Here is a 26,567-nt window from a genome sequence, read left to right on the forward strand (position 1 = left end):
CCGTTGCAGGCTGTGTCAGTGGCACTGTATTGTCCTCAAAGCGGGCAAAAAAGTTATTTAGTCTGCCTGGGAGCAAGACATTCTGGTCCGTGACTGGGCTGGATTTCTTCCTGTAGTCCGTGATTGACTGTAGACCCTGCCACATGCCTCTTGTGTCTGAGCCGTTGAATTGAGATTCTACTTTGTCTCTGTACTGACGCTTAGCTTGTTTGATAGCCTTGCGGAGGGAATAGCTGCACTGTTTGTACTCGGTCATGTTACCAGACACCTTGCCCTGATTAAAAGCAGTGGTTCGCGCTTTCAGTTTCACGCGAATGCTGCCATCAATCCACGGTTTCTGGTTAGGGAATGTTTTAATCGTTGCTATGGGAACGACATCTTCAACGCACGTTCTAATGAACTCGCACACCGAATCAGCGTATTCGTCAATGTTGTTATCTGACGCAATACGAAACATGTCCCAGTCCACGTGATGGAAGCAGTCTTGGAGTGTGGAGTCAGCTTGGTCGGACCAGCGTTGGACAGACCTCAGCGTGGGAGCTTCTTGTTTTAGTTTTTGTCTGTAGGCAGGAATCAGCAAAATGGAGTCGTGGTCAGCTTTTCCGAAAGGGGGGCGGGGCAGGGCCTTATATGCGTCGCGGAAGTTAGAGTAACAGTGATCCAAGGTTTTTCCACACCTGGTTGCGCAATCGATATGCTGATAAAATTTAGGGAGTCTTGTTTTCAGATTAGCCTTGTTAAAATCCCCAGCAACAATGAATGCAGCCTCCGGATAAATGGTTTCCAGTTTGCAAAGAGTTAAATAAAGTTCGTTCAGAGCCATCGATGTGTCTGTTTGGGGGGGGGATATATACGGCTGTGATTATAATCGAAGACTACATCATGAAGCTGTTTGAAAGAATGCCAAGAGTGTGCAAAGCTGTCATCAAGGCAAAGAGGGCTCCTTCAAAGAATCTCAAATATAGAATATATTTTGATTTGTTTAACACTTTTTGGTTTCTACATAATTCCATGTGTTATTTTATAATGTTGATGTCTTCACTATTATTCTAGAATGTAGAAATAGTAAAAATAAAGAAAAACCCTGAAATGAGTAGGTGTGTCCAAACTTTTGACTGGTACTGTACATAATGGCAATTAATTCCACTTTTTATTTTCAATTAGTCTGAAATATTGATAAAACCATGAGTTCATTCTGTTGTCTCATCAAGGCCAAATTACTAAAACTACCAATGTGGGACACTTTCAATTCCATTATGTGCTCCAGTATACCATTTTGCCACTGGGGGTGCAGTAAAACGCACTGGTGGTAGACAAAATCAACAACTCCAGTCAATGAATGTGAACATCAAAATAGTAAGCTATATGGAATTCCTGTGCTATTTTGTCAAATTAATAGAGAGAGATGAACAGTAAACTCACAGAGACCCAACAGTAGGAACATCAAGCAGTATTTTTCACTCTCAATCCCACATAAATACAATAAGGCCAACATCCTAATCAACATTCATTCACAAGCAGTATTTTTGGAGCAGTGATCTCACCTGTGCCTTTTACACTTTATTTTCCCGCAGACTGCACAGCTGTGACCCAAGGGAAACAACTCTTGTTGGTCCTGCTAACAGATACAATACCACCCTCTATCAACCTGGACTATAAGTAAATATATAGTTAAGGGTAGAGGTCGACCGATTAATTTGATGTCGGGCCTAATTTTCATAACAATCGGTAATCTGCCTTTTTGGACGCCGATTATGGGCGATTACATTGCAATCCACGAGGAGACTGGGTGGCAGGCTGACCACCTGTTACGCGAGTGCAGCGTCAAAAGGACCTTGTGGCTGCAAGAAGCCAAGGTAAGTTGCTAGCTAGCATTAAACTTATCTTATAAAAAAAACAATCAATCTACACATGGTTGATGATATTACTAGGTTAACTAGCTTGTCCTGCGTTGCATATAATCAAATGTGGTGCCTGTTAATTTATCATCGAATCAGCCTACTTCAATTTCTTCAAACGGGTGATGATTTAACAAAATCGCACTCGCGAAAAAAGCACAATCGTACCGAATCATAAACAACATTGCCCTTCTTAAAATCAACACACAGAAGTATATATTTTTTTAAACCTGCATATTAAAAAATTAATGTTAGCAGGCAATAGTCACTAGGAAAATTGTGTCACTTCTCTTGCGTTCAGTGCAAGCAGTGTGTCAGGGTATATGCAACAGTTTGGGCCGCCTGCTCGTTGCAAACAGTGTTTCTTCCTAACAAAGACCATAATTAATTTGCCAGAATATTTATTTAATTATGACCTAACATTGAAGGTTGTGCAATGTAACAGCAATATTTAGACTTAGGGTTGCCAATTGTTCGACAAAATACGTAATGGTTCCGTATTTCACTGAACGACTAAACCTGATTTGACCATATCAAATGACCAAAGGCTTGTATTTCTGTGTGTTTATTATAATTAAGTCTATGATTTGATATTTGATAGAGCAGTCTGACCGAGCGGTGGTAGGCAGCAGCAGGCTCGTAAGCATTAATTCAAACAGCACTTTACTGCGTTTGCGAGCAGCCCTTAGTAATGCTTGTGGCACAGCGCTGTTTATGACTTCAAGCCTATCAAGTCCTGAGATTAGGCTGGCAATATTAAAGTGCCTATAAGAACATCCAATAGTCAAAGGTATATGAAATAGAAATGCTATAGAGAAAGTCGACACGTCACAATTCCTATAATAACTACAACCTAAAACTTCTTAACTGCGAATATTGAAGAACTGGGAATATTGAACCACCAGCTTTCATATGTTCTCATGTTCTGAGCAAGAAACTTAAACATGAGCTTTTTTTTGCGAGATAATAAAAAATAAATATTTGAGATAATAAATAGATTTTATGTATTATATTTTATGTATTATTATTTTATGTATTATATTAAAGTTAAAATAAGTGTTCATTGAGTATTGTTTTACATATACAAAAATATATATATAAAAAAATTACATTGTCAGATGAATCGTTATCAGCTTTTTCTGGTCCTCCAATAGTCGGTATGGGCGTTGAAAAATCGTAAAATCGGTCGACCTCTAGTTACAGGTGTATATTTTCTGTACATAAGGTAAACCTACCTTGGTCTTTGGCTTTATAGACAGTAGGAAATTAGGCAACAGAGTCTCTGGGCCAAGAGAGCAGTAGAATGTGACAACTCCAGCCAGGAACGACCAGAAAACCATAATAATGTGCAGATATCTGTGAATTCAATAACATTTTACACATACGCTTACATTGGGAATGTATTGTGACGCATTAGTCTACCTCAGTCATTCCTAAATCGATATGCTAACTCAAACTGATGCAAATACTGCCTATTCGTGATTCTGAGCATCATGCAATAGTCTGTTTTATTGTAGACAGGCCTACAATCTGTAAACGTGTGAAACATTGTAAGCATACAGTAGGCCTATTTGTACCTACCTGTTCAACAAAACAGTGGATAAGAGCAAGACAAGTAGAAGGAAGCAGAATACTGGATACTGGCGGCCCAGTTCTCTCAATAGGTCCAGCTTCATCCTGTGCCTCAACTTCTGCAGGTAGACTCTGATGCATCCCATTGTCAGGATGGACAACGTACACGAGTAATTATAATCACGTAATTATGTTGCACTTTCACTGGAGAGCAATGGAGGACCTTCCATGATAAACACTGCGACAAATAAGTGCGATGTTAGAAACGTCATATACCTAGGCTATGCAGAATAACGGTGCAATTTGATAATGTGTCGTCTATACTCACCACAATCCAATATGCAGGATTAGTCAAACTAGATCGTTGATGTATGAAACGCTATCTATCATCACGCTAGCCAAACGTCAACATCCCCTCTCTATACTGCACGCAGCGCGCTCATAGACATGCGCACGGTATTTGACGTGTGCAGGGCACGCGCCAGTCTGCTGTAAACCTATGTAACCAGTCGAGTCAGTAAATGCTTCTCATGCGTTCACCGTCTATATACTTCTGAATATCATTATTATCAATGTCCACCCAACTTCACCACGCGTACGTATTTTCGTCGTTAAAATAACTGGACAGTCAGTCGTCGGGATGATGTCACATCCGGATCATTATGGGATCATGCAACATTCTTGCCCGTTATTTTTTATAGCCCATTTCACCTGCCAACATAACGGTGAATATACAGTATTCCAAAATGTAATCATATCGCTATAGTACTGATTTCGTGGTGGCAGGCTAGCAGCAAACGACTAACATGCGTGGCAGCAGTACACACTGTCAGCGAAGTGCTTATTATAACTGAATGTAATTATTCAATTGAAATCACAGGATAGTGACGTTACACATATGCGCCTCTGGTTGAAGACTCCCTTGGAATGAGAAAGTGATTGTGTGATGCGCTTCAGAAAGCTATTAAAAAAAGCTATAAACCCAGGGTATTTACACTATAATCAGTGCATAAAATGTGTGACATGGTTTAACAAGATGTCATACAGAGAGTAAGACACAGATAGAAATCAAAAACTTTATTACAAAAATAAGTTACACTCACCTCCATTTTACAGTATAAAACAATTTATTTGCAGGAATGCAAAAACGTGGTTGGCCACCAACAATAGTTTAAAACTGCTAACATTTTTTCAAAAGGTGGTTGTAATTATTTTATTGAGGGAGTTAACAGTGTACAAAACCGGATGAATAGTTCAGTCTCCTTTTCGCTATACATGGAATACGAATAACAGCTGCAGTATCCCTTTTACCACTATGATCACGATCCCCTTCGAAACAGCTACAGGCACACATGCTCGCTGGCTGGGCAGTATGGCAATTCCTTTTTAATCAAAAGACTTGATTACATAGTAGCTGGCTTAGAGTTAGAGGGATCATTCAAGATGTCACATGATTGGGATATTTATTTTACAGTAAAGGGGGTGGTACTGAACATAATTCTGATCTATTCTAAAAACAATAAAAAATAATTGGGAGTGGCAAAGGGACACTGCAGGGCTTTTTAAAAGGCAGTTGACACCCTTGATGTTCAAGCCTTTACAAAAGTAACATTTTCCAAACTATACAACCAGTAACTACAATAATCTGAAGAAGCAAGGAGGCTTATTCAGTTCAAAATAGGATAAAAGCAGGGCTTGTTCAGGCTCATCATATGAGATTATTTTTGCATGCCCAGTTTGACTGTTTGCCATGTCAGAGCTGCAGCAAGTCCTTTCGGTTGTGCTGCTGCTCTTGTGCATATTTTGTAGGAAACAAGCCCTGCTTTCATCAATATAGTTTCCCTATTTACAGTACAGGCCGGGTAGTTTAATCCTCTGTACTGAGGTAGTTAACCAACCCTTTAAAAAAGACAAGTTCTGAAAAGAACCACTTTCCTGGAATGCCTGACTTATCCATGCCAGGTGGTTACACCTAAAACCTGCAAATGTTCTCTTCAAACATCCAAATCAAACGATTAAGATTAACAGGGATATTCCAACAATAAAAATTGTGATTAGCACAAAAATATACAATAGCATCAAGCTCCTTTGAGCCACTTCAAACTAAGAAACTTAAAAAGTGCAAATTCTTCAATAATTATTTAAAATGGCATTTTTTGGGGGGTGTGGGGCATACAGGGGGAGGCAAGTTTTTCTAAATAATCCGCTGATTGTTTAGGTGGCAGTTTGGGGGAGATGCTTCTGTAAGGCTGGAATATTGGACCATTTTGCTGACTTTTCCATCCGTATCCATTGCAGCTTCTGGTGTAACCCAACACAGTAAGTCAGTCTTCATGGTGACAGGTCAGGACCGGCCTCGACCCCTTTTCCCTGCTGACCAAGCAAATAGAGACAGAATTGGAATGGAATTCAAAATAATAATAAAAAACAAATCACAACACAGAACATAAACATGACTAATGACATCCAATCATGTAAAATTACATTTTAAAAAAAAACAAAAAACAATTGATTAGGGTGACCCTAAATCTGCAGAGGAGCAGACCTTTCAGTTGGTGCTCTGAAAGGTGACACCTGTCAAGGTTTCGACCTAAGGCCAAAAGTCAGGTGTGTTTTCAAATGTTGAGAATACGCATACATACCCATCACTAATTTGAGGAAGTCTAAAGACATGGACAGAAAACAAAATATCAAACAGTCAGATCTTCGCAGGAAACTATCAGCGTAACCAGAGTTAATCCAGGATAGAATATACATATTTTCATCATTTGGACACTGAAAGCCAAATACACATCTGTACATTGAAAATTACCAATTGAATGTGAGGCTCAGCTTTCAAAAGACAAGGAATAAAATGGTGACGTCTGCAGACCTGCCAACATTGAATAATTTTTACAAGTACCACTTCAGCGTGGTGGCGGCACCCCCAGCTCCCATTACAGCACGCGTCGACACCCACACTGCTCAAATCATAGGCAAATGCGCCTCTTTTTTTTTGCCTAATGTTGGCAGAAGACTGGCTCAGTAGTAATGGTAGACTAGACTGTTATGGGTACTTGGTAAGTGGCTGCTCTTCAGTAGATAACTAGAAATATGTTTAAATGTACAAAATCAGGGCTCTCCCTAGGATTTTCTGACAAGATGGTGCTGATGTAGGCTGGGTAGGGGGTGGTCCAGAGGAAGTTAAGAGGATTTGTCATTTTTGAAAAACCTGTAACTGCTATTTCCTGAAACAGTCTTTAAGTACATCAAACAATGTAGTCAACAGAAGTCTTGTTTGATTCTATTTTTTTTTTATTATGTTAAATTTAGGGGATTGCTTATTCTAATTAATAGGTGTCTTTATGTGGATAGTCTAGTGAAAGTGTAAAACGGGCTTAATTTAGTTTGGGGAGAAAATTCTGAATATAATTAAATTACTGGATGCAATGTAACATTCAGTAGTCTGGTTTACTGTAGGCTATTTGGTATATGAAACTGAACTAGGCCTTTGAGCTTGTTTCAGATCTCCATCCCTGACATAATCTGTCAAATTAGGTCGGACTACTAGGCTGCCATTCATTCAACATACCTTGGTCACTGGCGAACTACCTATTAGCACGTCATTAGCAGCCTACTGTTTGACAGCTATATCAAGAGGACAGACCAAGAACGGACTAATTAACATAGGCCTACTACACTTGAACATAACTTTCTGTGAAGGACGGTATTAGCGTAACAGTTCTCTCTGCCATGTCTATTGCCATCCACACAGCGATGTGCAGTGAACTACCGCAACACTTCACCGTTTCCTTGCTCATCAATGCGCTCGCGCCTACTACCTTTGCAGTGATCAAAGCATGTGTGGCTAAGAAAGTGTTCTCGCTAAACGCTGTAACTAACACATACAATTCTGGAAAATGTAGTCGGCAAAGTTCGTTCTCCATTTTCCCCTCACACTTCAGTAGTATCAATGGATGAAGTGGATTGGTTCAGTTGTCAAAAACCACAATGTGCCAACTAGAAGCCTATTTATTTTAGGTTTTTTTTTTGTACCAGCGTACTTTGACATCAAATTGCATGCATGGTACGCAAGATACATGCCAGTTGGCAGGTCTGCATCTATATGATTCCTTACTTTCAAGGCCTATATTTTACACAGAATGTAAATAGCGAACTACGGTCAATTTATGCCATAAGGAAGAAATTAATGCAGGCTGAAAACATTAGTTTAAGGTTATTCAAGTGTGTGTCTGGGGGGGGGTGTAAGTCCTGCCCAAATAGTATGTTTGCATTTTTGTGTAGCTGATAGCAACCATTTGCTATTGACCGTTGCCAACACAGCTAGTCCCTATTTACCCAGTGCCCCTTTGGTCCCCTGCACACCTCTGCTCGATCCAGGGCCACTTCCACCTCGCTGAGAAAAGCCACCCACTCTGCCCCTGGGTGTGGCAGCTCCACGGCCCCGGGAGGATAGGGTGGCACCACCACGGGCTCCGCCTCGGGCCCCTCCTCGTCCTCGGCTGGGAGCTTGGAAGTCCTCATAGCCGTAGTAGGGGTCTTCATAGCCACCCCGGTAGTTGTGGTAGTCGTAGCCATAGTAATCGTAGTAATCTTCATAGCCGTAGTAGTCATGGGGGTAAGAGTAGCCTCCTCGGCCGCCACCTCGTCCCCTGCCTCTTGTGGGAGGTGGCATGTGAGGTGGGCCATAGTAATAGTAATCGTCATACCTGGGGAGAGGATATGCACTTGTTTAGTAACCGTACAGGACGCATTTGCGCTTGTTAGATCACGTTAACTTTTCTATTCAATTATTCAAAAGAAATCAATGGTGAAAGGCCACCCAACAACGCAACTATAATTTTGGCCCGTATTTGCAGGTCTCAAGTAATTGAAAATCAATTGTCTTTGCTTACATTTGTGTCTTAGCCGCTTGTCTCTGGGCTTTGCGTTCTTTCCTCTTCTGGTCAGGTGGCTTTGCAAAGACTATTTCAATGTGCTCTCCCTCCAGGTCTTTCCCATTCAGGTCGGCCAAGGCCTGTCAAAAGAGGCAAGTTGAATAACTACACAAAAATCAGCCATTGTTACCAGTTTTGTGATACATTGGTGAGAGTAATACAAAGACTCCAGCATGTACCTTGACTGCGCCGTCTCTATCCTCAAAGTGGATGAAGGCGTAGTCTTTCAGCTTCTTCACCCGCTCCAATTTGCCAAAATGACTGAAGGCCTTTTCAAGTATTTCCTCCGTTACAGTGCTCGCAAGGTTTCGGACAAACAGCACTTTCACCTGGAAGGAAAATGGTAGTGGCTTATCAATTACACTTAAAGTCGGTGTCTCTGCCTGTCTCATACACTGGTGGTTACTTCCATTCTTACTCCCTGGTAAACAACGTCGAAATCAAATCAATGTTAACTCGGAAATATTTCACAAGTTTAATGGATGGACAATACAAAAACAATTTATCACAGGCGAAATGAGTCCTGTTAACTTTGCTCCACTTACCTTGGCCATGACCTCAGGATCAGGGTCTTCTATGGGGTCAGCCCACTCCACAGTCACCACGTTCGCCCACACCTTGACCTTGCCACTCATCAGCCGGCGGCGGGCCTGAGCGGCAGTTTTGTGGTCTTCATATTCCAAGAAGCAAAAGCCTCTGTTCTTTTTCTTGTCTTCTGGCTGATGGTACAGTATGACATCGTTAAGACCCTCTGTTGAAATAGAGGCAGAAGGGGAAAGGCATAAAAAGGTATCCTAGCTGGACAGTGACCAGTGCACAAGAAAGCTTGCTCCATCTCCATGCAAAATGCAAAGCAAAAAGGAATGGAACAGAGTTACTCTAGAGAGTACCTTACTAAAACAGTTGGCAGCAGAACAAAATATCACACATTCATGGAATGTTTCCTTCGGTTTAGTCAAAACATTTAGTGTCCCCTTTCTTTGACACAGCTGTTCTCTTTGGACAAGTCTTGAGACCATGAATTTGTGCCTAGTTAAGTGCAAAGTGTCCAGTCAGATCTTAGCGGTAAACTATCAGCGTAACCAGAGTTACTCCAGGATAGAATATATGTATTTCATCATTTAGACACTGAACCCTGACATTGGAAATGAGCAATTAAACTGTTGAGCAAATATAGCCCAGCTTTACATAGCATACCGTACATAAACCCAAACTCAGACTAAATGCAATCTAACACACTAGCGGTTTATCATGATTGCTGCATTCGGTAACATAAGGCAATGTTTAAACACTGTTGTCAAAGTAAATATAAATCTTTGTCAAGACCGAATATGACTGGCCAAGCAAAATGTCAATTTGTCCCAGAAGATCATTCAACAAAAAGAGGTGCTGCTTACCCGTGACTTTGGCAAATTCTTCCACAATCTGCTCTTTTGTTTTACTCTTGGGGATGGAGCCAACGAATAGTCTATTATTGGCCACAGAGATGCACACACCAATGTGTTTGCCGGGTCGAATTTCATTGTTGTTACACTGTGGAAAGAGGGGAGTGGGTATGAAAGAGTGCATGACATGTCATGATTGGGTGGGCAAAAATTCTCCATTCCTATCATGAGAGAGGATTTCAACAAGTGGTACATACCAGCTTGACAGCCTCCTGCGCCGCCTCTTTAGTGCAGAAAGTGACAAAGGCGTAACCTCTGTTCAGGCCACTGAGGGGGTCCATCATCAGACGCAGGTCCCAAATGGGCCCGGCTTTCTCAAACAGAGGGACCAGCTCATCCTCAAATAGATCTCTAGGGATCTTGCCAACAAAAATCTGAGATGAAAGCAAAATTAGGTTAACTTGGTGTGAAAGAAACATTGGGCCATTGTTACACAATAAATCTCCAAAATACAGTCAGATCTTAGCAGTAAAACAGTGCAATCTGAGTTACTCCAGGAAAAATGACAAATTTTCATTATTTGGACAGAATGCATTAACACTATCATGCACACTTAACTATAACACACTAATCAAATACACCATTGAATTATTGTAGAGACATACCTCTGTACCAATTGTGGGCTGTGCCCCTGTGTGAGCAGAATCTGGAGGGGGGCCTCCATACTTCCGCTGACCTGTTGTCACATCGAGCGTGTAGCCAGTTCTCTCCAGCAGGGCCTGTTTATTGAAATAACATGATTGGGGTCAAACGCCTTCCAGAGAACAACTGCACAGTATATGATAATGATGACATGTCTCCATTATCACTTCAAGAATGTTCGTTAAAACCGTACTTTGATTTTGGCCTCATCTGGTCCTTTATTGGAGTCTGAGACTTTGGTACCCTGTTTCTCCCTCTGTCTATATGTCTTCATAACTCCACAAAGAAAGGCACTTTTGTTCTGTTGATGAAAGAAAAATCTGTACACTTTAGAGGGTGAAATGGTAGCATTTGATTTCAAGACGTGATCTCATATGCAATCAATCCACCATCCCTCGCCAAACATACCTGAACATGTGAGAGGTCGCTGTCCTTGAACTGCAACAGAACTTGCAGAGCACCTTCTTCGTTGAACTCTTTCAGAGCCTCAATCGCTCTATCATCTAGGTCACTGTGTGATACCAAACCTGAGGGACATCAAAAAAACATTGGTTACTAGCAGGAACAGAACTACGGGATGACATCTTTTCAAACAGGTCTAGCCACAATGCATGTTTGGGGGTATCAAAGTTCACTTATTTCTGTGACTTCTTTAGGGATTGCTTAAATTTGAATAATTTGCATAACATAATCAGAGAAAAGGAACCATCTCAGGAGACAGGTATTTTAAAATGGACAAAGTACATTGAGTAAAAGCACTTTCTTCAACCTCTTGCAGAACTCATCACAACAGACGTGATGTTTTAACTTGATATGGCAGTCCTATGCACTGTACGCCCCTAATGAGCTTGTGCACATTCTGCTCTTGGAGGGCCATCACCTGTCCCAGCCACCGACAGCTGCTGCCATTGTTGCTGCATGTGCCCATCTGGCTGCACTCTCTGCCTGAGACTTTCCAGAGACCTCTGTTGAACTGTGGCCTAACTCTTTGCTCATCTGTGCTGCTACACTTTAATTATTGAGAACACAAAGTGTCCGTGACACCAGTGCTCTGCCCAGATATACCTTTAAGACAATGGACATGTACCCAAAACATTTATTTCACATCGATATTGGTGGTGTATGAATTCTCTTTTGTCCATTACACTGCAGTACCCATTTTGGTAGGAAACCACAAAAAGTTGCTTGAGGATCCCAATTCCCACATTCAAAGTTAATGTAAAATATAACAGCACATGCAATAGCAAAAGTATAATTTGTGTACGAATATGCTGGATATTCAATGTGCCTTACCTGCTATGTAAATTTCATCTAGTTTTTCAGCAACTTTCTGTGGTAAACCAGCTTCTAATAAAGTCTGGAAGTGTTCAGAATGGGTAACTGCAGCAGTGGTGTCCATTGGTTCTTCTGGACCATTTCCATTAATATGTTCTGTGGCCATGTCTCCAGAAATCTGTGCAAATGCAATGAGCCAAATTAATCCTGGTTCAAGTGCAAGACTGTTGATAGCTTTTTTGGGGGGGAGGTGTCATGTGCAACAGGCACACATGTGGGTTCATGTGGTCCCTTAAGAGTGGAATCAGGTCACATTTCAATTACGATATTGGAATTTGCATGTCTGTATCAATTTTGAAAATGCTGACACCCAATAAAAGTATAAATTGCTATTTATGATAACTGCATACCTTATACTTATTTTCGTGTGCATGTGCAATGTATGAGGATAGTTAGCATAGGCTACATGGTGAAATGTGTACACGTAATGACACATTTCCCGCCTTTGATTGTGTTAGAATAACAACTTGGCACAACACTATGGCTGCTAGCATTACGTTAATCTCCCGCTGCGTACAATGGCATGGCCTGATTGCTAAATTATAAATTAGCCTACTGATTGCAGACTTCAGCACTAACTAGCTAGCTGATACACGTGTTCCTTCGGTAGAGTACCGCGACAGAGTTCCTAAGCCACCCGTTTCCGGTAACTAAGACAGTCCGCAAACATTTGTGCAGGAGCAAATTACATGGAATGGTAGACTAACGTTATATCTATCTAGTTAAAATTTTTGATAACGTGTCGCAAACCACTGATGGCAAATTTGGCTAGTTAGGGTAAAGGGAGCAGTCTAACGCGATGCCATTTCAGTTTGTACTCTTGCAAAAAGTATTCATTGCAGCCAACTAACAACGTTTGCGAACTAGCTAACGTTACCCAATTCTCTAGCTAAACCTGACAAGCAACATCGCTATGTCGTTTTCATATAACTTAATTTGGCTAGCTATAACCACAAGTGTTCAGACATTGTTAGCCAACGTCACCTCGCTGCGTTATCCATAACGTTAGCTACCCAGCAGCCAGCTAAATAATAGCACGCCAAGTTAAATAATCACGGTCCTCCAACCCTTGTCAAGTCACAATAACAAACCTAGCTAGTTATCCATACCAGCTAGGCAGCGTTAGCGGAGTGACGACCAAATGTTTTGGTAGCCAAATTGGTTACGCTAAACTAACGTTAGTTTTGATTCAACTCGCGAACTATCTGACAAAGGCAATTATCTCGAAGTTTACACGCTCAGAGGTTAGCTCCCTGGTTGGCTGGTTCAGTTATATAGTGACAACGATCAAGTCATTCATGATGTAGCATAATTATCCCACTTGGCTGAGTTAACTAGCGACACCATTAAAACCGCGAAAGCTCATATATAGTTTGATGGTTGACTTAATTCGGCTCGATATGTCCATATGTGGAGCAGAGAGAGGCCTTGTAGTATGGTAACTAGCTAGCTTCGTGGTTTGTCAACGTGCCGCCACATAGGGAGAGTCCATTTTCAAAAAGCCGGTCTGGAGAACCCGTCCCAACCACCCGTTTCCACATTGTTTGAAACACCACACGCTCAACTACTTTAGCTATAAATTGTGCTATGATCACGTGACCAGTTAGTAGTATTCATCATACCTGCCGATGGATCACCAACTTGTATGGTGTTGATTATTTCGGAAGGAAATTTTGATAATTACAAGAGGAAAAGTGTACAACTCCCGGCACTAGTTCGGCTCCACTCATTCACTCTTGAGGATGTAAAATGGCTGCCACGTTCACGCTGCGAGTTTTGTCTCGTCAATGGGGTTTCTTAGACACCCATGCACGGGCTTGCCTTCTATGCCTTTACTCTACAGTAGATTGGGAAATGATTTGTACGTAGTGCTACAGTGATATTTTTCCTCTGATTTTGCATCTGAAATGGCTTGAATGACAAGAGAGAGGCGAGGATTAAAACTCAACATTTCTGTAAAGATAGCCTATTGTTCAAAAGCTATCATAACAATGTTCAGCACCTTTGCCTAAATTATTGTTAGAATTCTAAATATTTGTTAACAGTATATCAGTCCTTTTATGTTTTGGGTCCATTCAGGAAGTTTTGGAATTGAAAAATATCCAATGAAATTTAAATTGTGGAACTTTACAGTTCTTGAATTAGAATGTGAAACTATTCCTGAAATGCCAGATTTGACATTTAATAAAACTCAACCCTTTTCAAATCTTTTATAAACTGGTTGGCTGTTCTTGAGACCATTGTGATGGGCTATTTTCAACTTTATTACCATTTTTTAGACATAACTAGTGTCTCAAATAGTGTCTCAGTCATGTTTTTACACAGTTCAGATTCTATTGAATTCCACTGAATATTTTAGAAGAACAATCAGGCACACTGATTTGTGCAAACCCCTGAGGCGTAGAGGCCGGTATTGTTCTCTCAGTCAAACTGTCCTGGTAAATCAGCATGGGTTTTAATCACTAGTGCACACTGAAAACGTAGTAAAACGGAAAACACCTGTTTTTTATTTAAGTTCAGTCTGTTTTCTTCAGTTTGGTGCCTATAATGAATATGACCCTGCTTCTAGTGAGTTGAAATCATATCATTGGTTGAGAGAGAGCCGTAGTAAAGAAACACCCTTGAAAATGCCTTTTTCCACCACAGCGTGTCACCCTCTTCATTGGCTTGTTTCATACACGTATGATGTGAACAAAGAACTTCAACAAAACAAACAACCAGGCCTATACAGTGTTCACAAAACCCAGTATAGTTTGAGTAGATGAGGATTTGCTGATGAACAGCTTTGATAGTCATTGGTTCTAAAACCTGCTAAACTGGCACTTGTGAGCACATGCTGTATTTATGCTTTTCACTCCTCCGACAGACCTTTTCTCAGTAGGCTAATGCTTGGCTTCATCCAATTTTTATCATAGCCTCTATCCTATCAAGATTGCATGATACTCCACCACAATCTTATCACTTACTGTTGCTATGAGGAGTTGGCTCGAATGCCCAGAGTTTCATATTTTACCAGAGCAATTTGAGCATGACCTTTCCTCATTCATGAGATATGGAGCATGAGCAAAGGGCATGACCAATGTCATTATGTAGTGCCCTTGTCATTCATGAGCTCTAGGATCACCATTTGAGGAAGACAGGACCCTAATGATAGGTTTGTACCTAATTTATTCACTTGGCAGACAGAAGCCTTATGGATAAACGAGCCGTCATTGTAAAATATGCCATTTTTTCTGAATATGTCACACTCATAATGAATTTCCGTTGCTGGAAGGGGTGGTTGGAAGGACTTTCTGAGCTTCATAAATATGCACATAGGCCCACTATATGCCCCCACACCGCAGTGATTTATCGACAGGTAAAGCTGAGCTTGGTGACCTGACTCTACAGCAGTCATATCCGAAAACTCTCCATATCTCCTAGGGTTTGCTTTCCACCGTCCCTCTGGAATGGGAATCCTTGCACAGATAGAGCTAAGCATAAGTTTGTACTACTGTAGGTATAACATTGTTTTATACTCTAGTTATTACAAAGCATTAGTTACACAAATTATTAACAACTGCAGCATTGTTATTCAATTACAAAAGTATACAATTCTCCATCAGCTGTTTAGTTGTCATTTACAAACTGTTTATATTGTGTATGACAAGCTAAAAGTATGACTGTTTGGACAGTTTAGGATGGTACCTACGAATTAGGGCTGAGAATTGCCAGAGATCTCACTATACAATATTTTCACGATACCAATAGGATATGTATTGCAATTATCACAATTCTTATGGGTTGAGATTCGATACTGTGATTTTTGCGATTCGATGTTCCAAACATATTGCTCACGATATGTCTGCTGCAGACGGACAACAAAGAGACTTGCGAAAACGGGTTTTGATCAGTCATGGAAATAAAAGGGCTGAAAATAATTTGTCTCCCTGTTTAAAAAGAAGATGGAGAACAAGCTACAATATATGACCAAAAATATGTGGGCACCTGCTCGCTGAACATGTCATTCCAAAGTCATGGACGTTAATATGGAGTTGGTCCATTCTTTGTTGCTATAACAGCCTCCACTCTTCTGGGAAGGCTTTCATCTAGATGTTGGAACATTGATGCGGGGACTTGCTTCCATTCAGCCGCAGAGCATTCGTGAGGTCGGGCACTGATGTTGCGCCATTAGTTAGTGTTCCAATTCATCCCAAAGGTTGAGGTCAGGGCTCTTTGCAGGTCAGTCAAGTTCTTCCACATCGATCTCAACAAATAATTTCAGTAGTGACCTCACTTTGTGCACAGGGGAATTGTCATGCTGAAACAGGAAAGAGCCTTCCCCAAACTGTTACCACAAAGTTGGAAGCACAGAAACGTCTAGAATGTTATTGTATGCTGTAGCGTTAAGATTTCCCTTCGCTGGAACTAAGGGGCCTAGACCAAACAATGAAAAACAGCCCCAGACCAATATTCCTCATCCACCAAACTTTACAGTTGGCACTATGCAGTCGGGCAGGAAGCATTCTTCTGGCAATACGCAAAACTCAGATTCGGCCGTCGGATTGCCAGATGGTGAAGCGTGATTCATCACTCCAGAGAATGCGTTTCCATTGTCCAATGGATGTGAGCATTACACCACTCCAGCTGACACATGGCATTGCGCATGTTGATCTTAGACTTGTGTGTGGCTGTTCGGCCATGGAAACCTATTTCACGAAGCTCCTGAGAAACAGTTATTGTGCTGACTGTCAGGACCCGGTTTCGAACCTGGGTCTCCGGAGTGAGAAACAGTCACTTAACCAACTGAGCCACGAATAGTCAGCAGAACCCAGAAGATGAGGCAGACACAGCAGTACTTAAGACGGTATATTTAATAAAGAAAAAATCCTTAAATACAAAAAAAATGGCAAATCCAAAAGGTGGTAGGAAAAACACAAAAAGGCCTCAAAAGAAACTAACAAAAAATAAACAAAAACAAAAAAACAGAATACCACAAGAGCGTCACCCGGAATCGACAAGAGTACACAGAACACTAGGGCAGGGTGCTAACATACAAACACAGAGCACAGAACAGAGGGAAACTAAGGGTTTAAATACACTCAGGGGAAAACGAGACACAGGTGCAAATAATAATGGGGAACAAGGGAAAAACATAAGGACAAAAAGCACAATGGGGACATCTACTGACCAAAACCCGGAACAACCCTGGCCAAATCCTGACAGAATCCCCCCCCTAGGAACGGCTCCTGACGTTCCTACCAGCTCTCTCAGGGTGGAGGGCCCTGAACTGACGAATGAGGTCAGGGTCCAGTATGTCTCTGGCAGGAACCCAGGAGCGCTCCTCAGGACCGTAGCCTTCCCAGTCCACCAGATACTGCCAGGACCGCTGCACCCGGCGGGAGTCCAGTATCCGATGGACGGTATAAGCCGGCTGGCCTCCAATGACACGAGGCGGAGGGGGAGGTCTGTCTGCCGGGACAAGGGGAGAAAAAACAACAGGTTTTAACAAGGAAACATGAAATGTGGGATTAATCTTAAGGGATCTGGGTAAGTGTAGGCGATAAGAAACTGGGTTAACTCTCCTGACAACCTTGAAGGGACCGATGTATTTTTGGGACAGCTTGCGAGACTCCACCCGTAGAGGTAAGTCTCTTGTGGAGAGCCAGACTCTCTGGCCGGGGCGCAGGGTAGGCCCGGGACGGCGACGTCTGTTGGCTTGTTGTTGATACCTCTGTGAGGAACGCATAAGATTAAGACGGGTCTTCCTCCACATAAGCCGACAGCGTCTGACGAACTTCAAGGCTGAAGGCACACTGACTTCTGCCTCCTGGTCCGGGAACAATGGAGGAGCATAGCCAAACTGACACTCGTGCGGGGACATACCAGTGGAGGAGGAGCGCAAGGTGTTGTGCGCGTATTCGGCCCAAACAATAAAGGATGACCATGTGGACGGGTTGTCACGAGTCATACATCGGAGGGTAGTTTCCAGCTCTTGATTCATCCTCTCTGTTTGGCCGTTGGACTCCGGATGGTACCCTGAAGATAGACTGGCAGAAGCCCCCATGAGTTGGCAGAAGGCCTTCCAAAACCTTGAGGCGAACTGGGGACCTCTGTCAGAAACCACATCTTGAGGAATGCCGAAGACTCGGAACACATGATTAATTACCAACTCAGCCGTTTCCTTGGCAGAAGGTAACTTAGTCAGAGGGACGAACCTGGCCGCCTTTGAAAACCTGTCGATTATGACTAGGATAGTAGTATTGCCATGGGATGGAGGAAGTCCAGTAATAAAGTCCAATGAGATATGGGACCAGGGTCTGTGGGGAACAGGTAAAGGGTGAAGGAGTCCTTGAGGGCGGAGGTGAGAAGATTTGCCCTGGCAGCACACGGGGCAGGCATTGACGAAAGTGGCAACGTCTTCTCTTATGGTAGGCCACCAGAACTTACGCTGGATGAACTCCAAGGTGCGACCCACGCCCGGATGACAGGCGAGGCGAGAGGAGTGCCCCCACAGAAGGACCTGAGTCCTCACTGCCTTGGGGACAAACAACCGATTGGCAGGGCCTCCTTTAGGGTCCGGTTCGCTAGCTTGAGCACGTCTCACGGTATCCTCAACTTGCCACGAGATCGGAGCCACAATCTTAGCAGCAGGAAGGACAGGCATGTCCGTGTCATCTCGAATGGCAGGAGCGTAGACTCGGGACAGGGCATCCGGTTTGAGATTCTTCGACCCGGGCCGATAGGTGAGGATAAACTGGAATCGATTGAAGAAAAGAGACCATCTAGCTTGTCTAGAGTTCAATCGCTTCGCCTGCTGGATATACTCCAGATTTGTGTGGTCCGTAAGCACTTGAAACGGGTGAGAAGCCCCCTCGAGCCAGTGTCTCCATTCCTTCAATGCCATCTTAACCGCTAGGAGTTCACGATCCCCCACATCGTAGTTCCTCTCAGTCGGGGTAAGCCGGTGTGAGAAGAAAGCGCACAGATGAAGCTTCTTGTCTTCACCCCTCTGAGACAGGACAGCTCCAACACCAACCTCTGATGTGTCTACCTCCACCACAAATGGTTCATCCGTAGTCGGTAGTATCAGGATGGGAGCAGAGAGGACGCGCTGCTTGAGTCCTTGGAAGGCCGTCTCAGCTTCTCTTCCCCACAAAAACCTTGCATTGCCACCTTTGGTTAAAGCTGAGAGAGGAGCTGCCACCAAACTGAAGTTCTTGATGAACTTGCGGTAAAAGTTTGTGAAGCCCAGGAAACGCTGAACATCCTTAACGGATTTGGGGGTGGGCCAATCCGCTACCGCCCCTACCTTCCTAGGGTCCATTTGGACTCGACCGGGTTCCACTACAAATCCCAGGAATTGTACTCGGGATGAATGGAATTCACATTTTTCCGGCTTAACGTACAGATGGCTGTCCAGGAGGCGTTTGAGTACTTGTCTGACATGCTTAGTGTGTTCTTGAAGGGAGCTCGAAAAGATGAGGATGTCATCCAAGTAAACGAACACAAATATGTTAAGCATATCCCTAAGCACATCGTTTATGAGCGCTTGGAACACCGCTGGGGCGTTGGTCAGGCCGAAGGGCATCACCAAGTATTCATAGTGACCAGTAGGCGTGTTGAAAGCGGTCTTCCACTCGTCACCAGGTCTGATCCGCACAAGATGGTATGCGTTCCGCAGGTCAAGCTTAGTGAAAACAACTGCTTCCTGGAGCAGCTCGAAGGCTGTGGCCATAAGGGGTAGCGGGTAACGGTTACGGACGGTTATGGCATTGAGTCCCCGGTAGTCGATGCAAGGACGTAATCCACCGTCTTTCTTGGCCACAAAGAAAAACCCGGCTCCCGCCGGGGAGGTGGATGGACGCATGAGGCCTGCTTCCAGAGCGTCCTTGATGTAGGTATCCATAGCAGCTCGTTCGGGTGGAGATAGGGAAAAGATCCGACCCCTGGGGGGGCAAGTGCCCGGAAACAGGTCGATGGGGCAATCGTAAGGTCTATGGGGTGGTAGCATAGTGGCCCTCTGTTTGCTAAACACCAGTTTGAGGTCATGGTAACACTCGGGAACTCGGGTCAGGTCGATGGATTCTAAAGACTCGGGAGTAGAACTCGGGAATTCTGGAAAATACAAGTAGCTTGGCACGTAGGACCCCACTGCTTGATAGTGCCCACAGACCAGTCGATGTGAGGGTTATGGCTGTGAAGCCAGGGGTATCCAAGGACGAGAGGGAACTCGGAACAGGAGATCAAATGAAAGTTCATCAATTCCTGGTGTTGTGAAACTGAAAGTCGCAAGGAGGTAGTGACATGAGTGACAAGTCCAGATCCCAAAGGGCTTCCATCCAATGTAGTAACCCTCATGGGGTCACTTAGAGGTTCAGAGGGAACGCCATTCTCCTTCGCCCAGACACCATCCATGAAGTTACCTGCGGCTCCAGAGTCTACCAAGGCTTGAAGGTGAAGCTTGTGGTTGTCCCAGGAGAGGGTGACTGGAATGAGCAGACGGGAGTTGGACGGATGGGAGGAGGTTATGTTTCCCGTTACAGTTCCCCCGGTCTGTACGGGACAGAGCGTTTCCCTGGAGCCCGGGACACGTGGAACGGAAATGGCCCGGTTTGCCGCAATATAGACAGCGTCGCTCCCTCATCCGGCGGTCTCTCTCAGCCTGGGAGATGCGTCCAATCTGCATGGGTTCCGGTGGAGCCAGCGATGATAAAGGTGGGGACTCGAAGCTGGGACTGATAGGGGCTAGAGGTCTACGGTTGAGTTCTCTCTCTCAGACGCTGGTCAATGCGTGAGGCCAACTTGATCAGGGACTCGAGATTGTCCGGTGGTTCCCGAGTGGCCAGTTCATCTTGGATAGTGTCGGAAAGGCCTTTCAGAAAGCACACCGTGAGCGCCTCGTTGTTCCAGCCACTCGCTGCTGCCACCGTGCGGAACTGGATGGCATAGTCCGTCACGCTGCGCCAACCTTGATGGAGAGTCAGGAGCTGTTTGGCTGAGTCAGAACCACTGCTTGGGCCTTGAAACACTCGTTTGAATTCCTCAGCAAAGGCAGAGTAGCTGGCACAGCAGGAACTATGGGCATCCCACACAGCAGTAGCCCAGGCCAGGGCTTTTTCCGACAGCAGGGTGATGATATATGCGATCTTAGACCGGTCGGTGGGAAACGACGAGGGTTGCAGCTCAAAGGAGAGAGAACATTGAGTGAGAAACCCTTTACAAGCACTTGGATCACCTGAGAACCGTTGGGGAGGTGGAAGACGAGGTTCAGCCAGGGGGTTAACTGCCATGGGTACGTGAACCTGAGGTACTGGGACGGGAACTGTTGCCGGGGTAAGTCGATCAGATATTTGCTTAATGGAAGTCAGCATCTCCGACAGAAGATGAGAATGTCTAGCCATTAAGGCCTCTTGCTGAACCAGGGCGGCTTCGTGGCGTTGGACAGTCTCCTGTTGGTGGGACAGCGTGGCAAAAAGGTCCTGGGAACTGGCTGCCTCTGTGGTCATTTTTGGCTCTGTGTTTCTGTCAGGACCCGGTTTCGAACCTGGGTCTCCGGAGTGAGAAACAGTCACTTAACCAACTGAGCCACAAATAGTCAGCAGAACCCAGAAGATGAGGCAGACACAGCAGTACTTAAGACGGTATATTTAATAAAGAAAAAATCCTTAAATACAAAAGAAATGGCAAATCCAAAAGGTGGTAGGAAAAACACAAAAAGGCCTCAAAAGAAACTAACAAAAAATAAACAAAAACAAAAAAACAGAATACCACAAGAGCGTCACCCGGAATCGACAAGAGTACACAGAACACTAGGGCAGGGTGCTAACATACAAACACAGAGCACAGGACAGAGGGAAACTAAGGGTTTAAATACACTCAGGGGAAAACGAGACACAGGTGCAAATAATAATGGGGAACAAGGGAAAAACATAAGGACAAAAAGCACAATGGGGACATCTACTGACCAAAACCCGGAACAACCCTGGCCAAATCCTGACACTGACATTGCATCCAGAGGCAGTTTGGAAGTCGGTAATGAGTGTTGCCACCGAGGACAGACTCATTTTAAGCGCTACGTGCCTCAGACCCGTTCTGTGAGATTTTGTGGCCTACCACTTTGCGGCTTAGTCGTTGTTTCTCCTAGATATTTCCACTTCACAATAACAGCACTTACAGTTGACTGGGGCAGCTCTAGTAAGGCAGAAATTTGATGAACTGACTTGTTGGAAAGGTGGCATCCCATGACGGTGCCACGTTGAAAGTCACTGAGATCTTCAGTAAGTCCATTCTACTGCCAATGTTTGTTTATGGAGATTGCATGGCTGTGTGCTCGATTTTATACACCTGTTAGCAACTGGTGTGGCTGAAATAGCCGAATCCACTAATTTGAAGGGGTGTCTACATACTTTTGTATATATAGTGTATGAAGGGAAAATACTGGAGTTTTGGTGCAGGTACAGCAAACTAGCGCAAAACTAATATTCCGATATTGTATAAACGAAACGATACAATATATCGTGAAAAATATCGATTTTGCCCCCCCATCACAACTACGAACAAGTCATTTGTGTAGAGAAAGTAAGTGATTAACTATTTTCAAGTATTGTAGGATAAATAGATTTGATTAATTTGTTTTCCCCCTATGCTATGGGCTTGCTAGATCATTAATCATTACTCTCCTCATCTTACAGTTTAGGCTGTGCATTTGTAATTTATATGATGATTTGGCAGAAGGGCTTTAGTTCTTTTAGTTTCTGTTCAAGTTCTTTTAGATTCAAAAACATAATAAATAGCTTGAAAGTCAAAGAGTTCCTTGAAAGTTGTCAGCTCTATCATGTGTAATGAGCGTGTTGGCTCTGATATGCATTACTCTAGCTCTCGAGAACCCAAGGCAGTGCATTACTCTTGCTCTCGAGAACCCAAGGCATTAACAAGGCATTTTGCTTTATCCCAAAGGTTCTCAGCTATAAGCACAGTTTACCATTGGGATCATGTGAACTACGATCCCAATTCTCTGTTTTAATGTTTAGAAACGTCAATAATCATTGCTTGCGATACAGCTTTTGAAACATGGAACTTGTTTTTCATATCAGCGAGAAAGAATCTTTCAAATAAAAAATATACATTTACTGTAACAGGTTTGCACAGATCCATCCAACCAAATCCCGCTTAGGGCCCCCAAAAGGCTAGAGCCGGCCCTGCATAAGGCTGTGTGCCTCCAGCCAAGGAACTACGCTTACACATCGACTCAGTGGGTTTTGTCCAACATGTGTCTGGACCCACTCACTGTCACAGTCATACTCTGGACCTAGTTTTGTCCCATGGAATAAATGTTGTGGATTTTAATGTTTTTCCTCATAATCCTGGACTATCGGACCACCATTTTATTACGTTTGCAATTGCAACAAATAATCTGCCCAGACCCCAACCAAGGAACATCAAAAGTCGTGCTATAAATTCACAGACAACACAAAGATTCCTTGATGTCCTTCCAGATTCCCTCTGTCTACCCAAGGACGCCAGAGGACAAAAATCAGTTAACCACCTAACTGAGGTACTCAATTTAACCTTGCGCAATACCCTAGATGCAGTTGCACCCCTAAAAACTAAAAACATTTCTCATAAGAAACTAGCTCCCTGGTACACAGAAAATACCCAAGCTCTGAAGCAAGCTTCCAGAAAATTGGAACGGAAATGGCGCCACACCAAACTGGAAGTCTTCCGACTAGCTTGGAAAGACAGTACCGTGCAGTACCGAACAGCCCTTACTGCTGCTCGATCATCCTATTTTTCTAACTTAATTGAGGAAAATAAGAACAATCCGAAATTCCTTTTTGATACTGTCGCAAAGCTAACTGAAAAGCAGCATTCCCCAAGAGAGGATGGCTTTCACTTTAGCAGTGATAAATTCATGAACTTCTTTGAGGAAAAGATCATGATTATTAGAAAGCAAATTACGGACTCCTCTTTAAATCTGCGTATTCCTTAAAGGTCAGTTGTCCTGAGTCTGCACAACTCTGCCAGGACCTAGGATCAAGAGAGACGCTCAAGTGTTTTAGTACTATATCTCTTGACACAATGATGAAAATAATCATGGCCTCTAAACCTTCAAACTGCATACTGGACCATATTCCAACTAAACTCCTGAAAGAGCTGCTTCCTGTGCTTGGCCCTCCTATGTTGAACATAATAAACGGCTCTCTATCCACCGGATGTGTACCAAACTCACTAAAAGTGGCAGTAATAAAGCCTCTCTTGAAAAAGCCAAACCTTGACCCAGAAAATATAAAAAACTGTCGGCCTATATCGAATCTTCCATTCCTCTCAAAAATGTTAGAAAAGGATGTTGCGCAGCAACTCACTGCCTTCCTGAAGACAAACAATGTATACAAAATGCTTAAGTCTGGTTTTAGACCCCATCATAGCACTGAGACTGCACTTGTGAAGGTGGTAAATTACATTTTAATGGCATCGGACCGAGGCTCTGCATCTGTCCTCGTGCTCCTAGACCTTAGTGTCAGGACCTGGTTACGAACCTGGGTCTCCGGAGTGAGAAACAGTCACTTAACCAACTGAGCCACGAATAGTCAGCAGAACCCAGAAGATGAGGCAGACACAGCAGTACTTAAGACGGTGTATTTAATGTAGTAAAAAGTCCTACAATACAAAAAATGGCAAACCCAAAAGGTGGTAGGTATAGCACAAAAGGCCTCAAAAGATACTCAAAAATAAAAACAGAAATCCACAAGAGCATCCACTGGAAACGACAAGAATACACAGAACACTAGGGCTGGGTGCTAACATACAAACACAGAGCACAGAACTGAGGGAAACAAAGGGTTTAAATACAATCAGGGAAAACGAGGCACAGGTGCAATTAATAATGGGGAACAAGGGAAAAAACATAAGGTCAAAAAGCACAATAGGGACATCTACTGACACAAACCCGGAACAACCCTGGCCAAATCCTGACACTTAGTGCTGCTTTTGATACCATCGATCACCACATTCTTTTGGAGAGATTGGAAACCCAAATTGGTCTACATGGATAAGTTCTGGCCTGGTTTAGATCTTATCTGTCGGAAAGATATCAGTTTGTCTCTGTGAATGGTTTGTCCTCTGACAAATCAACTGTAAATTTCAGTGTTCCTCAAGGTTCCGTTTTAGGACCACTATTGTTTTCACTATATATTTTACCTCTTGGGGATGTTATTCGAAAACATAATGTTAACTTTCACTGCTATGCGGATGACACACAGCTGTACATTTCAATGAAACATGGTGAAGCCCCAAAATTGCCCTTGCTAGAAGCATGTGTTTCAGACATAAGGAAGTGGATGGCTGCAAACTTTCTACTTTTAAATTCGGGCAAAACAGAGATGCTTGTTCTAGGTCCCAAGAAACAAAGATATCTTCTGTTGAATCTGACAATTAATCTTAATGGTTGTACAATCGTCTCAAATAAAACTGTGAAGGACCTCGGCGTTACTCTGGACCCTGATCTCTCTTTTGAAGAGCACATCAAGACCATTTCAAGGACAGCTTTTTTCCATCTATGTAACATTGCAAAAATCAGAAACTTTCTGTCCAAAAATGATGCAGAAAAATTAATCCATGCTTTTGTCACTTCTAGGTTAGACTACTGCAATGCTCTACTTTCCGGCTACCCGGATAAAGCTCTAAATAAACTTCAGTTAGTGCTAAATACGGCTGCTAGAATCCTGACTAGAACCAAAAAAATTGATCATATTACTCCAGTACTAGCCTGGCTTCCTGTCAAAGCAAGGGCTGATTTCAAGGTTTTACTGCTAACCTACAAAGCATTACATGGGCTTTCTCCTACCTATCTCTCTGATTTGGTCCTGCCGTACATACCTACACGTACGCTACGGTCACAAGACGCAGGCCTCCTAATTGTCCCTAGAATTTCTAAGTAAACAGCTGGAGGCAGGGCTTTCTCCTATAGAGCTCCATTTTTATGGAACGGTCTGCCTACCCATGTCAGAGACGCAAACTCGGTCTCAATCTTTAAGTCTTTACTGAAGACTCATCTCTTCAGTGGGTCATATGATTGAGTGTAGTCTGGCCCAGGAGTAGGAAGGTGAACGGAAAGGCTCTGGAGCAACGAACCGCCCTTGCTGTCTCTGCCTGGCCGGTTCCCCTCTTTCCACAGGGATTCTCTGCCTCTAACCCTATTACAGAGGCTGAGTCACTGGCTTACTGGGGCTCTCTCATGCCGTCCCTGGAAGGTGTGTGTCACCTGAGTGGGTTGATTCACTGATGTGGTCATCCTGTCTGGGTTGGCGCCACCCCTTGGGTTGTGCCATGGCGGAGATCTTTGTGGGCTATACTCAGCCTTGTCTCAGGATGGTAAGTTGGTGGTTGAAGATATCCCTCTAGTGGTGTGGGGGCTGTGCTTTGGCAAAGTGGGTGGGGCTATATCCTTCCTGTTTGGCCCTGTCTGGGGGTGTCCTCGGATGGGGCCACAGTGTCTCCTGACCCCTCCTGTCTCAGCCTCCAGTATTTATGCTGCAGTAGTTTATGTGTCGGGGGGCTAGAATCAGTTTGTTATATCTGGAGTACTTCTCCTGTCCTATTCGGTGTCCTGTGTCAATCTAAGTGTGCGTTCTCTAATCCTCTCCTTCTCTCTTTCTTTCTCTATCTCGGAGGACCTGAGCCCTAGGACCATGCCCCAGGACCACCTGACATGATGACTCCTTGCAGTCCCCAGTCCACCTGGCCGTGCTGCTGCTCCA

At 43.6% G+C, this 26,567-nt stretch overlaps 2 protein-coding genes across 11 annotated transcripts in view; both read right to left on the bottom strand.

The window, feature by feature from the left end:
* Window positions 1-4,087, bottom strand: part of LOC135526067 (sorting nexin-14-like) — a 29,998-nt gene extending 25,911 nt beyond the window's left edge. For 2 of the 4 annotated variants that reach the window (XM_064954138.1, XM_064954135.1), the window contains exons 1-4: window positions 3,799-4,086; window positions 3,480-3,708; window positions 3,134-3,254; window positions 1,545-1,618 (exon numbers count right to left, since the gene is read on the bottom strand). In XM_064954138.1, coding sequence (XP_064810210.1) covers window positions 1,545-1,618; window positions 3,134-3,254; window positions 3,480-3,616 — 332 coding nt within the window. In that variant the 5' untranslated portion in view covers window positions 3,617-3,708; window positions 3,799-4,086. Of the gene's footprint in view, window positions 1-1,544; window positions 1,619-3,133; window positions 3,255-3,479; window positions 3,709-3,798 lie in introns of all 4 variants that reach the window. The other 2 variants (XM_064954137.1, XM_064954136.1) reach the window with 2 other exon arrangements.
* A 445-nt stretch (window positions 4,088-4,532) lies between these two features.
* On the bottom strand, window positions 4,533-13,587 carry LOC135526068 (heterogeneous nuclear ribonucleoprotein Q-like). 7 transcript variants are annotated; one of them, XM_064954143.1, is made up of 13 exons: window positions 13,452-13,587; window positions 11,788-11,947; window positions 10,903-11,021; window positions 10,688-10,795; window positions 10,458-10,571; window positions 10,050-10,226; window positions 9,805-9,940; window positions 8,953-9,158; window positions 8,587-8,736; window positions 8,366-8,487; window positions 7,836-8,179; window positions 6,113-6,133; window positions 4,533-5,840 (listed from the first exon to the last, which is right to left on the bottom strand). In XM_064954143.1, the coding sequence occupies exons 2-13, from the start codon at window positions 11,933-11,935 to the stop codon at window positions 5,815-5,817; spliced, it is 1,671 nt and encodes a 556-aa protein (XP_064810215.1). In that variant the 5' UTR covers window positions 11,936-11,947; window positions 13,452-13,587; the 3' UTR covers window positions 4,533-5,814. The 7 variants fall into 7 exon arrangements, with proteins under 7 accessions (XP_064810215.1, XP_064810214.1, XP_064810217.1 ...); XM_064954142.1 differs by having other exon boundaries at window positions 4,533-5,843; XM_064954145.1 differs by lacking the exon at window positions 6,113-6,133.
* Window positions 13,588-26,567: the final 12,980 nt, after the last annotated feature.

The sequence above is a fragment of the Oncorhynchus masou genome, chromosome 32 (genome assembly GCF_036934945.1).
Source record: "Oncorhynchus masou masou isolate Uvic2021 chromosome 32, UVic_Omas_1.1, whole genome shotgun sequence".
Classification (NCBI taxonomy): Eukaryota; Metazoa; Chordata; class Actinopteri; order Salmoniformes; family Salmonidae; genus Oncorhynchus; species Oncorhynchus masou.